The sequence below is a fragment of the Mytilus galloprovincialis genome, chromosome 3 (genome assembly GCF_965363235.1).
Source record: "Mytilus galloprovincialis chromosome 3, xbMytGall1.hap1.1, whole genome shotgun sequence".
Classification (NCBI taxonomy): Eukaryota; Metazoa; Mollusca; class Bivalvia; order Mytilida; family Mytilidae; genus Mytilus; species Mytilus galloprovincialis.
Window position 1 is genome coordinate 73,275,475 of NC_134840.1, and position 15,258 is coordinate 73,290,732.

At 32.2% G+C, this 15,258-nt stretch overlaps 1 protein-coding gene and 1 long non-coding RNA gene across 2 annotated transcripts; both read left to right on the forward strand.

Annotated features, from left to right (window-relative positions):
* Positions 1–6,831: 6,831 nt before the first annotated feature.
* On the forward strand, positions 6,832–7,798 carry LOC143066561 (uncharacterized). Its single transcript, XM_076239449.1, has 2 exons — positions 6,832–6,950; positions 7,368–7,798. The coding sequence occupies exons 1-2, from the start codon at positions 6,890–6,892 to the stop codon at positions 7,781–7,783; spliced, it is 477 nt and encodes a 158-aa protein (XP_076095564.1). The 5' UTR covers positions 6,832–6,889; the 3' UTR covers positions 7,784–7,798.
* Positions 7,799–10,144: 2,346 nt separating this feature from the next.
* LOC143066562 (uncharacterized) lies at positions 10,145–12,027 on the forward strand. Its single transcript, XR_012975670.1, has 2 exons — positions 10,145–10,291; positions 11,706–12,027. It is a non-coding gene; the product is annotated as an uncharacterized LOC143066562 (long non-coding RNA).
* The last annotated feature ends 3,231 nt before the right edge of the window (positions 12,028–15,258 follow it).

A 15,258-nucleotide genomic window follows, 5' to 3' on the forward strand; every position in this document is an offset into this window, starting at 1 on the left:
GGTACCAAGACCTTGTTGATAAATATTCCGTATCAACTTCACAAATAATGAAAGATGGTCTTGAAGTATAATAGATTCTGGGTACTGACGTTGTTTATCATCTTTATAACGTGTTATAATATTCTTTTATTTGTCTTTATGATTATTACTTTTGTTTTGGTGGAATCCATTTGACATGGCTCTGTACTTATACATCCCGTCATTGTGCTATTGTAAAATATTTGTATTCTTGTCTTTCATTTCTGCTAATGTGGTTTGTCTATATGTCTCTTCGTGTTTACATCCCCTCATTGTGTTATCGAGCTATGGTAAATTTTTGTATTCTTGTCTTTCATTCTTGGTCATATGCTTTGTCTATATGCCTTTTTGTGCTTTTTTGTTACATATTTGTTTGTTTTTATAATGATTAAGATTATAACACAATGTTGACTGCTGTACCTCTATTTTTGAAATAGCAGCAGTGTTTTCCTTTTTTCACTAAGGTAAGGTGGGTGTTTTAAAAAAATAACTTGCAACCGGGTGGTTTTTTTTTAAATGTCCAACCTTTTTTAAGTTACTGTGGGTGCACGTGGGGGTCACAGAAATAAGATTAGTATAATATTCACATTTTATGGAGTTGAACAAACATAAATAGAAGTAGTCATATTAATTGTCAAATATTCCTTGATTTTATTTTTTCAAAAATTTATCTCTTTTATCTCTTCTTTCATTTACAATTTTATGCATCAGCATGGATTTAAGGCCTTTCGATCCAGTTTTCTGTTCTGTTTCTTGCTTTTGTGCCGTATTTTTGGCACACAGAACAGTAGTATCCTTCCTCTGTGACTATAAGTCATTTGAAGTCTTGCTCATATTTGTCTTCACTTGCGTGTCTTTTCCGTTGTTTGGTTAATTTTTGTTCAATTTCCACAACTTCAACATTACTATCAATTTTATTTAACTTATTTGGTCTAGTATTTTCTTTATCATCATCGTCATCTTCCTTTCTTTTCCCCCGATTGATTAATGAAAACATTGAAATTTGACGATTGGACGCCATCTTTGTCAATGAAAACAAGGCGGGATTAGTATTCAAATTTTAACGGTACGGAACCGACAAAAATCCGGATTTTGAAAAAAAAGCCGACCACCTCCTAAAATCGAAAGGTGGTCGGCTTTCAAAAGAAGGTGGTCGGCACACCCGGCTTAAATGCTGAATGGAAAACACTGTAGCAGCCTATTATATCTGTTTGTTTTGTTCTCACATCGTTGTAAATATAATGGAATTTGATGCCACTGTCATACATGTGAAAGGTTTAGCTAGCTATACAAATTAGTTTCCTTGTATAATCCTTTAAAAAAAATTGCACAACTTGTAGCTTAAAATTGCTCCGATACCTCTATTTTTTAATTATATTTGTAAGGGAAAATTACATTTGGGCAGAGTACAAAAGAAACATATAATTTGATTTTCATGTTGGATTCCCTTTCATTAACCTTAAAGCCCGTCTTATACTATAACTATAACTACTTATAGTCTTAAACACATGGTAATAAGGGATTAGTAGCATATACCATTTTTCGTCCGTATAGGCACCTAAAAATGAAATTAAAAGTTAAAAAAAATGAAAACATTTCCAAAAAAATTACAGATGCGTTTGCAATCCATTATTATAAGATTCAGATTTTTTACTGAAAATCATTTCTTTAATATTTTTTGCAAATGAAACCTTATCTCGTGACTGAAACATATATGGTTATCACTGTTCCAATGCAATATACTACTATGCATCTCTAACCGTTCAAAACAGATATGTTGAAACTATTTAATCTAAATGTTGAAAACGCATTTTCAATAGTGATGATACAAAAATGATAAATTTTATGTTGAATGGAATTCATTTTGTCTATTGGAAAATTGTGAATAACTCTTTATGTTTTTTTGGGGTTTTTTTTCTGTTGGCTATGGTGTTTTGATTATACGTCCATGATCACATCACAATTCAAAACAGGTTTGCTAAATATAGATTATGGTATAAATATGCCTTCTCTACACAATTGATTAAACTGTATAAATGAAGTGTGAATGATAATTGTGGCATTTGCTTGCAAAATATGAAAAAGAACATTTAGGGCTTTACGTTTTCCTAGGTTGTCTCAAAATGAAACTGTTGCCAAAAAAGTATGACTATATCAAATAAGGAAATTAAAAACTGAAAATCGAGGAAAGAAAGACATGACAAAAATCAAAAAGTGGAAGATAGATAAAAAGCCCTACCACCTTACAACACTACACAGAAAACTAAAAACTAGTGTGAACTCCATGACACCGAACTGTAAAGCAGTTATCTGAATTTCTTATATTCAAAAAAATCAAATGCTTAAACACGGGTAAAATTTGGAACTATAATGATTACATACATAATCCATTGACGTATCTACTTAACCTGTAAAAAGTTCATGACCAGTAAGAAATGCTTCTATTCATTGTCAAGAGAGAAAAAAACATGCTTAAATCTTATGTATCACATTATTAATGAAATCTTAATGTTCGTATGAAAGTAATAATCAAAATAACAAAGAGACTCAATATATAAACCATTTCAACCTTGATTTAAAATTTAGTAGAAAAAGACTGACTGATGCAAATGTGGACGGATCATAGTTATTGAACCCTATTAACATCAGAGTGTTAAGAATTCCACTAGAGCCATTTGGGCCAGGAGAGTTATAAAGTCAAGATGACATCGTTTTTGTTATTGTTGCCTATTAATGATGTTCGCTACTCTTGTCAGATATTACGAATCCTCTAGTTTTTTTCAATAAAAAAAATTACGGCTACTAGTAACCCTTTCTTTTCTTTTCATAATTTAATGACATAGCCATTTGTGAAAATCTTATGAAATCCTTGTTATTTTTGTCATAGTTTTTGGTTGAAATGGGAGCCAATAGTGGATTAATAACCGTCTTTTGAAAAGCTTGCTGATATGAAATAGAGGAGCGATCATCCTTAATATAAGTTGACGTCTATACTAACTTTTTGGAGCCTTGCATACAATAATAATAATAATGAACATGGTTGCATTATACCACTCCGAAATGGAAGTTGAAATTGTTTTAAAAAAAGGCATTTACTCAGATAATATTTTTACGCCCAAATAAATATTTATGAAATTGACGCACCTTGTAAACTTTGCAAATTGAAACATTTATAATTATTGAACTTAATATGAAATCAATATAACAAATCATCAAATTGTTTTTACAAGTGAAGCATTTTTCTTTTCTCATGACTGAGACTGACTTTGTGTGCTTTAAGCAATACACAATACACATGATCTAAATGGTCTTGTAGAAATTATTTTGGCATTAAACTTTAAAATTTATTTAAAATGTAAAATGATAATGGCAAGAAAAATTCATTTTATTTCGGTCGAGAAGCTTTTAGAAAATTTTGAATGACTTTTTATTGTTTTGTTATTTTGTGATATTTTTATTTTTTTGGGTCATTTTGTTAGTTTAAACAACATTTGTTCCATCGTAATCCTCTTGTAGTGGATTTGTTTCCCTGAGTTTTAGTTTGTAACACGGAATTGTTTTCTCTTAATTTATTTATTACTAGTCTTATGAACTGCGGTATGCTACTCTTGCCGTTATGCATTCAGATGAAAAATCGCATAACGATAAATTACATTTGAAATAATTAGTTCTGATTCAGAAAACAAAATACTGTAAACACTTCTATGACGTCATCACTTTTATACACTTGCACCATCTTTGCTCAAAATAATCATATATAGCATGTAGCTACAAGATGTTTAATACTAAACTCTATTGAGAAACAGAAGCATCTAGGAACTTTCTATATCAAAGCTAACTTCATATATGACTTCAATATTAGATTATCAGTGTTTCATGGAATCATTTTAGATTATCAGTTTATTTTTGCGTTTTCATGTTCATATACCATGTACCCTTTATCAAAAGGTACGATTTGATTATTTTGGGGACTGTGAGAATTTGAATGTTCTGTTCTCATTTACCATTTGGTTGTATAAAAAAAACGATACAAAAAATAAAAACATACCTCAAAGGGAAAATCCTTTATAAAATGGCAAAATCAACAACTCAAACACACCAAACGAATGGAAAACAACTGTCATATTGCGGACTAAGGCATTACCTTATGTAGACAATGTTGGATTTAGCCATGTTATATAAACCTCTCACCTGTTTAACAGTCTAATAAAATTTCATTATATTAAAAGCAGTTATGGCAGATAAAGTTAGATGATGTCAATGGTGTGGACTTAATTGTCATTGCTGTTGCATACAATGTCATAGTTTTGTTATCACAAATTCTACACTTTTATTCAAATTGCATTTTAAGAAAAATATCAAATGCTAAAACAGGTGTAATTTCGAACCATTAACGAGTAATTGTTGTTTGCTTTACGTCCAAATCATTTCATGTTCAGGACAAAAACAAATAAACAATTAGTAGGTCCTGTATTAAAAGAGGGGCGAAAGATACCACATGGACATTAGGTAGTTCACCGGTACAAAGGGCGAGAATTTTAGCATATTGTTGGCCGACAGACAGGCTTTTTGAGATTTAGAAATTATTCTGTTGGCTAGTATGTTTTTTTTTTATATTATTTCAAGTTCAATTTTGAAAATGACAGTCTCTCTCGGTAAACAGTCAGAATTTGGATTAAATCATCCATCCATTTGAGTGGGAAAAAATTATACCATATGTCATAATTCAGATCGATGAAAAAAATATATGTAAAAAGGTTCATGACCTGTTGAAAAGTCTTTTACTCAATGAATAGCATGTTTAAATCTTGTTAATCACATTATGAATGAAATCTTGTTTGTTGTATTGAACATAATAAACACAAATAATAATACTTAAATATTAATCTTTTCAACCTTGATTTCAGGTAAATGGAAAGAAATCCTAATTAAAGATTATTGGTTAAGTTTGGATCAGCTATAAGTGCAGAAATTGGAACGGATTCCCTGTAATTGAACCACACTTTTCTGCATGATAAATGAGAAGCTTAATAAACATATCAAAATCTTATACCAAAATTCCACATCTATGTTTGATACAGCTAAAGATTTAAAAACTTAAAATGTTCAATGGGCACATTTTTTTAAGTATTCAGAGCACTAATGTACTACCTAATTCAAAAGATGCAACCGTCAAAGACGTCCACTCAAGTTATGAAACAACTTAGTGAATTTACTAATATATTGGATGCCTGCATAACCATTTCGAATAGTCAATGTTTTTTTTAAATCTATAATAGCTTATACAGTTCTTACTATATATGTAGAATTGAGAAAGGAAATGGTGAATATGTCAAAGCGACAACCACCCGACCATAGAGCAAACAACAGCCGAAGGCAACCAATGGGTCTTCAATGTAGCGAGAATTCCCGCACCCGTAGGTGTCCTTCAGCTGGCCCCTAAAATATGCATAATAGTACAGTGATAATGGACGTCATACTAAACTCCGAATTATACACAAGAAACTAAAATTTAAAATCATACAAGACTAACAAAGGCCAGAGGCTCCTGACTTGGGACAGGCGCAAAATTGCGGCGGGGTTAAACATGTTTATGAGATCTCAACCCTCCCCCTATACCTCTAGCCAATGTAGAAAAGTAAAAGAATAACAATACGCACATTAAAATTCAGTTCAAGAGAAGTCCGAGTCTGATGTCAAAAGATGTAACAAAAGAAAATAAATAAAATGACAATAATACATAAATAACAACAGACTACTAGCAGTTAACTGACATGCCAGCTCCAGACCTCAATTAAACTGATTGAAAGATTATGTCTTCATCATATGAATATCAGGTACAATCCCTCCCGTTAGGGGTTTAGTATCATACTATCATAAAATATATGAGAAGAACATAACCCGTGTCATGCCAACAACTGTTTTTTAGAAATAAATGTGTTTAGTTCCGATGCAAAGACCCTATCAGTGAATCAATGTTAAAGCCAAAATATGCAATCTTTAATGACCTGACAACAGTATCGTAACTATAATTATCCCCTTTTAATAAGTCTATTTAAAGGTTTTGTTAGTTTCTGAGGAGAATACTGACATTTTTGTGCTTTATAAAGAATATTTCCATAAAATTTTGGATGTGAAATACCTGAACGTATAAGATGTCTGCATGTTGAGTTATATTTACGAATTATTTCCTTATACCGGTGATAAAATTTAGTAAATGTTTTGACCAGTTTGTGATATCGAAAACCCTGGTGTAATAATTTTTCAGTAATACATAAATTTCTCTCGCTAAAATCTAATACATTGTTACATACACGAGCGAATCGTACAAGTTGAGATATATAAACACCATAAGATGGTGACAAGGGAACGTCACCATCTAAAAATGGATAATTAACAATAGGAAATGAAAAATCATCTCTTTTATCATAAATTTTTGTATTAAGCTTCCCGTTTATGATATAGATATCAAGATCGAGGAAAGGGCAGTGGTCATTGTTATCATTAGCTTTATTTAAAGTAAGTTCTACAGGATAAATTTCTTTAGTATACATACTGAAGTCGTCATTATTTAGAGCCAATGTAGGTATATAAATTTATGAAACTAATAAAACGGACAATAGAAAAATAAATGAAAATCTTTTATTATTTTTCTATAGTCAGTATCGTTATGACATCTTTTAAGAAACTTGAAAAGTCTTAATTTCTATTTAACCTTGATGGAAATATACGGTATCTTGTACATCGAAAGTCCCATCTTTGACAGTCAACTGTATATAGTAATTGTGTCAAGTCTTATCGTAACTTAAGATAATTAAGTGGAGAAGACTGATCCAGACACGCTTTCATCAGATCATCATCGAAAGTCAAAATGAAGGGTTGGTTAGCTCTTCTTTGTCTCTTACCGGCATGTCTGTCGGCTCCATTATCTGGTAAGCATATCAAATTTATATGATGAAAAGAAGTCAAAGATTGAATAGAATTAAACTTTTGTGAAAATACAAGCCTTGGGTTTCTACAACATTATGTTATTAAGCAAATCCATGTGTAACAACTATACACTTGATATAAATGTCATTAATATAAAATTTGAAATTCAAGTAATAATATTCAAGGTATGATATTATATAATTTAGTGCAACGGAGCAAAAGATAATTGACTCATCATCATAATTCTTACCTGTCATAAATTTTATTTGGAATACATTACATGACTATATATGATATGAACTTATGGCCTGATATTCCTACTTTGAGATGGGAATACTTCAACCTAGGTTGTCTAATATGGTATGTGAAGAAGATTTTGAAAAGGTTTATCATTAAATGTATAAATATGTTCCTTTCAGATGGGACATTTGACCCGAACGCTCTAAACAAGGATTTTGGTACTGGTGGTTTCGCGGCTGGTAGTGGTGGATTCGGAACAGGCACAGGTGGTAGTTTTAATCCAAACGCTTTGAACCAAAACTTTGGAGGAGGTGGATTCGGCTCCATGTCAACTTTTGCCGGCTCCATGACCACATTTGCCGCATCGACTGTTGCTCCATCTGGGACAACTGAAACATTTGATCCTAATAAAGTAAACAACTTCGGAAGCGGAACTGGATTTGGAGGAAGTGGAAGTGGAACTGGAGGTTTCGGTTCTGGAACTGGTTTTGGTAGTGGTGGAAGCGGAACTGGTACCTTTGACCCGAATAAACTTAATGGCGGTACTGGGAGTGGTACCTTTGATCCAAACAAGCTTAATAGTTTTGGAAAATAAATCAATTAAAATCATTGTTGTTACATTTACATTTAAGATTATTTAATTTTGTCAGAATGCATCGAAATAATTATTTATTCAGTGTTAAGAAGCATTAATTTGATACATGCTTCCAACTCGATTATAACTTAATACCCGACTCAGAGTGAGCATTTCACATGTTTATCAAACTATCATGCGACTTTCAAACACGTCAACGTGTCATGCTGAGCAGAAAGTTTATGAACCAGGAGTATGTCAAAGAACGTCTCGCCCTCTTTTTAAAAAAAAAATCGGAAGACCTTGATGATAAATATTCCGTACCAACTTCGCATATATAACACGATGGTCTTGAAGTTTAAATTATAGGTATTGATGATACTTACCATCTTATTTCTAGCTATAAAACCAGGTATATCCCACCATTTTCTACATAAAAAAAAGACTATACCAAGTCAGGAACATGGCAGTTGTTTTCCATTTGTTTGATGTGTTTGAACTTTTGATTTTGAAATTTTGATTAAGGACTTTCCTTTTTTGAATATTTTTTTAATGTTGTCGGAATTCAGTTTTTCCCCCTTTTAACTAAGAAATAAATTCTCTTGTAACAACCTTCATTCTGTATTAACCTCAAAAGTTAATAGTTAGACAGGGGCGTAGCTACCCGGAGGCACGACAGCACGTGCATCCACGTCGTTTTCACAAAAAAAAACAAATGTACAATCAAAAATCAACAACGAAAGTTACATAGCATTACTGCATTTTCATCGGGATTTCAGTGTGAATGTTGACAAAGTAATAGAGAAGTTTGTTTCTGCCCAGACCCGAAGAGCAGATTTTGGACAATTTTGAGTAAATTCTGTATCACAAATATGTGTTGTTTATGTATTACTATATTCAGAAGATTTATTAATAGTTTTACATTCATAAATTTTTATCTACATATAGCTCCTCTTTTAACCGTCATATGACCGAAAACCGAAAAAAAAAATTCTGCATAATAGGGTCCCAAAATGTTTTCGCCTCGCTCCGCTCGGCGGTAGTTGCTTCCACATCGTTTCTTTCTAGCTACGCCCCTGTTAGAAAGCCAAACAAGTACAAAGTTGAAGAGCATTGGGGACCCAAAATTCAAAACAGTAAAAGATACGATAAAAAGATATGCGGTATGATTACCAATGAGACTGAATCATCCAGAACAGACCAAATGGCGTCTCAATATGAAACGTACATAAAATAAAACTCTTCATAATTTTCGTGTATACATCCGAAGCGCTTTTCTGAATCGAACTTCATTAGCCTAAGAATGACCAAGTTCAAACATTTGAAAGCCAGAAATGTACAAATATGTATAAATAGACGTTGATAACAAATCGATTTTGATCTGCAAAAAAATTAAATTTATATGTTAGATTTATTTGGACCGTTTCCAGGCAGTAGAATTACCACAAGAGGATTGTAGTTTCCTTAATTATTACCTTGAAATCAATGAATGGCACAAATGTAAGTTAAGTTCAATTTGCGCAATTATTACAAATCATTTAGATTTTATAGGTATCATCGCAAATGTCCTGTCAATGTAGTATTGGTGTATCGAAGTTTGAAGTGCAAATGTTCATAGTGTTCGTGAAGCGGTGTAAAGCAGTCCCTGCTCAAAATCAATAATCCCATAGTGTTTGGAGCGCAATTGACCTCTCGCGTTACAGGTATAAAGACGAAAACGTCTTTTGCCAACGTACAGCTTATTTATGGTTAGAAATGCATCGATCATTAAATTTTTAGGAAGTTTTTTTTTGTCAGGACAGGCATATTTATTTTCACCTACAAAAAATATCAATAAGATTAAGGAATCGGCACATAACGTAGAAAGTTATCGTAACTACATTTCCCTACCCTTACCATGAATGTGACCTATCGACTATAACACGACGGATGCCCCACATGTGGAGCAGGATCTGCTTACCCTTCCTGAGCACCTGAGATCACGCCCTGTTTTTGGTGGGGTTCGTGTTGCTCAGTCGTTAGTTTTTTATGCTGTTTCTTGTGTACTATTATTTTTGTGTGTGTCAGTTTTTTTTAGCCATGGCGTTGTCAGTTTATTTTCCATTTATGAGTTTGACTGTTCCTCTGGTATGTTTCGCCCCTCTTTTTGTAGGTATCAGTGATGGGTACTTTGAGACTGGCATGATCAAAACATTCATCTATGTGTACCTCTACAATACGTATTTAAAACAAACTATCGCCTTTGTCTTTCCATAAGGAATTTATTCAATAAAAGCTGGACATTAAGTAATGCATATCAGATGAAATATAAAAATTCCCCCAGTTTCAGATAATCTTGAATAACGACTGATAAAAGACAAAAATAACAAACAATTTAAAGTGTTGACCACGTGTTTGACTGCGACCTGATGATAATTTCTTTGTCTTATCTGGCAATCCTACCAGCAGGTGGAATAGAACGACGACACATGTTTGCTAAAATGAATTTGTTAATATTTTTAACAGTTTTCATTCCTACATGCTATTGTGGTAAGAATCTATTTTTTTCTTTCTTTATTTTATGAACACATATGAAAAAGCAAAAATGTTGGCGGATTAAAATTCAAAAGTTTTTTACTTTTTGGAATGTATAGGCACAAGGGTGATTCGGTGATTTCTCCGGTTATATACAATCTCGTCAATCTTTTAAATTTTTACAAAAGGCTATTTGCAATTTACCATTTTTTTTTAATTACAAGTTTCATCAAAATTAGTTTTATATTTGATAGATTAGTACCATTATATTCTGATAAAAACGTTCCTCTTTATTAACAAAATGCAAGTATTTCAAATTCCTCAAAACCGAACATTCCTATCAGAAATCAACATGTACACTTTTATTTTATTAGAGGTGACTTATAGGTCCATTGGGCCGGGTGTATTAATATTTATCATATATTATATGTTTTTAATCTGTACATAATGTACACATGTCACTATAATAAATAATTTACTTACTTACTTACTTTACACTGCTGAAACGGTTGCTCTTTACATTCATCTAAATCAACCAAAGTTTGTATTCCTTCTATAAAATGAAAATAAAAAGGAAGAAAATTTTAAATTAGCTGAAGTATGTGCATAAAACTTCACCCAACAGCTAATTCATCTAAGTTAGTAGACTCGAAACAGAACTTTGACAATCTTTAATCGATGTAATGGAGTAATAAACTGTCATACAAGTGGGAAGTTTAACTAGTTACAAGCAAGGTTTAAACAACCATTTTCTTTTTTTTTTAAAATGCCTGTACCAAGTCAGAAATATGACTGCTAATTTCCATTAGTTTCGTGGATTGATTAAGTCAGTGTTTGATTTTGTCGGGGACTTTTTTTGGACTCCCCCCCTTTATGGATTTACCTTGGAGTTCGTTATTTTGTTGGTGGTTTTTACTATTTAGTGTAACGTTTAAAGTTGTTTTTTCCCCAACTTCGGTTTTCTTATATTCCGTTGGAGTTAGTATATTTGCCTTTTTAAATTCCTTTACCTATTTGCAAATGGTCTGATCTAATCAGATTAGAAATTATTAAGAAATGATAATTATTGAAATCAATATACATGTACCAGTAGTTCCTTAGATGAAATTCAAAGAAAACAAAAACGAAAACGAAAACCAGTTGTGTATAATTGAGATACGGTATTTCATTTGAAGATTTACGAACATATTTTTGATATATATAATCCGACAACTTCTGCACCTTACGAAGTTACTTGTCGCCAGGAAACTCAATTTGAGACGGCCAGTTCCTGCTAATATTGAAATGCCAATATTCTGATTACATGTAGATGTGGCATATTTATTTATTTCAAGATAAAATCGAAACCGATCACTTGCAACGCAGTTGTCATAAGGTGGCGCAATTTATATGGTACCATATACTGAAATGAACTATTTTTCTTTTTTAGCATCATTGAGCATGTTCAATACGAATGGCACAGCAAGTTTCAATCCTAATCAGATGTCAGCTGGTAAGTTCAGCCCGAACTCTGGAGCTGGAACATTTGACCCAAATAAATTAGGAGCTGGATCCTTCAACCCAAGTAGTCTTGGAGCTGGAAGTTTTAATCCAAACAGTGTCCCATCCGGAAGTTTCAACCCAAGCTCCATGGGAGCGGGATCATTCTCCCCAAATAGTATGGGATCAGGCACCTTCGATCCGGACAAGGCTCCTTCTGCAAACTTTGATCCAAATAGCTTTGGAAAGAAATAAAAACATTACATATATAACATTTCTTATTTAATTATCTGTATACTGTAACCAAATAATTTCAATTATGTTGTCCTGTTTCTTTGCCATTATTGTTTTTCAAAGAAACCAGTCATACAATAGTAAGGTGATGTGGTATGTAAACCAATGAGACAACTATCCACCAAGGATCAAATGCAATGGGTGTAGGCAATTATAAGCAACCGTGCTGCCTTCATCAATGAGAAAAATGCAAACAGTATATATAGTCGGCTATAAACGGTCCCGACATGGAACAAATTAATTGATTTATAACAAAACAATTTACGAATGTGTCAGACACGAACTAAAGACTACCACTAAACTACAGGCCATATTAAAAGGTAAACCTTACAGACTATTTCCTGCATGAAACCACCTTTGGGAAAGAATCAAAACCTAAAATCGAGTGACCTTGTACTAGGCAAATATCTTACGATTTAAAATGGGACAAGAGCGTTACATTTAAAGGTACCGTTTCGCTGCATTGATTACAATAGCAAAATGGTGGAACTAAATTGTTCCTGCTTGCTGGTTATCTGCATGCTTATGTAAACATGATAAAGAAAATGGAAACAAACTGAAAGTTTTATAACTCGAATTTAATTAAACTTCAGACAAAAGTTCACTTAAATATAGGTTACCGTAAAGGGTAATCATTTCCAACTGATAAGGATTGCGGAAACGCGATGATAGAAATAGAAAGACATACCTGCGAAGTTGTGTTTATATATTTACAAATATTAGGAAAGGTAGGTCCAACATATTGAGACTTTTTTTTTTACCCAAAAGTTCACCTAGAAGGATTTTTTGACATCTTTTGTTCATATTAATCATAAAATAATAAAACCTTTGTTTGGTTTATTTAATATTGTATTTTTCGTGTACTGTAATATGATTGATTTTTGGTTGATTCGTGTCCAGTGGCAAAGTGCACTGTAACACTTATACTTACATAGTATGTCACGAACCCATAAAAAAAACCATAACATCTTAATCTTAACAAAATTACTAGTAAACATTGCAGGGGTACTTTCATTAGCAACACAATGGGTTTCACGTGTAAAGCAAGATATGTTTATCCTGCAGGAGCACGTGACGTCACCGCTTGTATTTTGTAATTGGATTTTGCAACTCTTGCTTTAGTTATAATTGTTGTTCTTTTATGTTTATTTTTTATTTTTAAATGTCTGTTGTTTATACCGTTATCAACAAGTCTATCCTATTGTCTTGGAAACGGTGTTTCAATTTTAAAATTTCATATTCGGCAAAACTTCAGAGTTAGAAAATTTACCTGAACGCTGGTTTACGAATTTGACAATGTCTCGATAAGAGTCAATTACCAATCCACTATTATGTGGTGCCTACTACGGGGCGCCGAATGGGACTCTTGTGGTTTTGTACTCAAAATTCAATTTTGTACGGACAAAAGTGACTTTTGTTCAACAAAAATAAGTTCAGTTTAACAAAATTTGTATCATACTACAAATTTAAAATTTTGTCATACAAAATAATCTATCAGCGGACAAAATTCCTTTTTGTCATGACAAAATTCATTTTTGTTACACAGACTTGAATTTTGTTACCTAATTTGAAAATTGGGCGACAAAAGTCAATTTTGTATTCAAATTAGTTTAGTTTGGTTTCTGTGAACTAATTTGCATACAAAATTGACTTTTGTTACACAAAATTGACAAAAATGAATTTTGTCTCAACAAAATTGACAAAATTGACTTTTGTCTCAACAAAATTGACAAAATTGAATTTTGTCTCAACAAAATTGACAAAATTGACTTTTGTCTCAACAAAATTGACTTTTGTCTCAACAAAATTGACAAAATTGACAAAATTGACTTTTGTCTCAACAAAATTGACAAAATTGAATTTTGTCTGAACAAAATTGACAAAATTGAATTTTGTCTCAACAAAATTGATTTTTGTCTCACGAAAGTCAATTTTGTCTCAGGAAAGTCAATTTTGTCTCATAAAAGTCAATTTTGTTGTTACAAAATTGAATTTTGTCGTCACAAAAATGAATTTTGTCGTCACAAAATTGACTTTTGTCTCAACAAAATTGACAAAATTGACTTTTGTCTCAACAAAATTAACAAAATTGACTTTTGTCTCAACAAAGTTAACAAAATTGACTTTTGTCTCAACAAAATTAACAAAATTGATTTTTGTCTCAACAAAATTGACAGAATTGACTTTTGTCACAACAAAATTAACAAAATTGACTTTTGTCTCAACAAAATTGACAAAATTGAATTTTGTCTCACAAAATTGAATTTTGTCTCACAAAAGTCAATTTTGTCTCACAAAAGTCAATTTTGTCTCACAAAAGTCAATTTTGTCTCACAAAATTGAATCTTACCTCACACAATTGACTTTTGTGATTTAATTTCCATATCAGGTAACAAAAGTCAATTTTGTATGCAAATATGTTTATATTTGCTACTTTTAGACAAAATTGACTTTTGTCATGACAAATATGAATTTTGTCTACAAAAATGAATTTTGTCATGACAAAAATGAATTTTGTCTACACAAATGAATTTTATCATCACAAAATTGAAGTTCTCACAAAACAAGTCTGTAGCACATAGTTTTGTAAGACAAAAATGATTTTGTTATGACAGAATTGAATTTTGTACAAAACCACAAGAGTCCCATAAGGCGCCCCGTACCTACTGCTGATCTATGTTATAGGAGTAACACGACGGGTGTAACAAGTGGAACAGGACCTTTGCTTACCCTTCCGGGCGTTGTTTTTGTTGCTTTGTCTTCAGATTACTATGTTCTGTTTTGTAGACTGCTGTTTGTATTTGTCGTTTTTATTTTTATTTTGCCAAGGCGTAGGCATGTACACGTGTAACCGGAGAGCATGATTCTAAACACAAAATCAACCTTCTTTCCACCTTGACGTCAATCTTACAAGGCAGTGATTTAGCCGAATGAGCTAAAGAAGTACTTCCTAAGCTCAATTGCTAACAAAACTGTCTAAGCATCTACTAAAAAGGGAAGCAATCACGTCACACAGAAACCTGATCTCTAGCAATGTATCTACAAGCAACAACACTTTAAAGCTGTATTTCATCGAGTACAATTGTAAGATGCTTTGTGACTACTCTTAAGGAAAAGCGAGGTGACAGATAACAAAAGGACATTCAAACTCATCAATCGACAATAAACTGACAACACCATTGTAAAAAAGAAAAAGACAGTAAGACAAA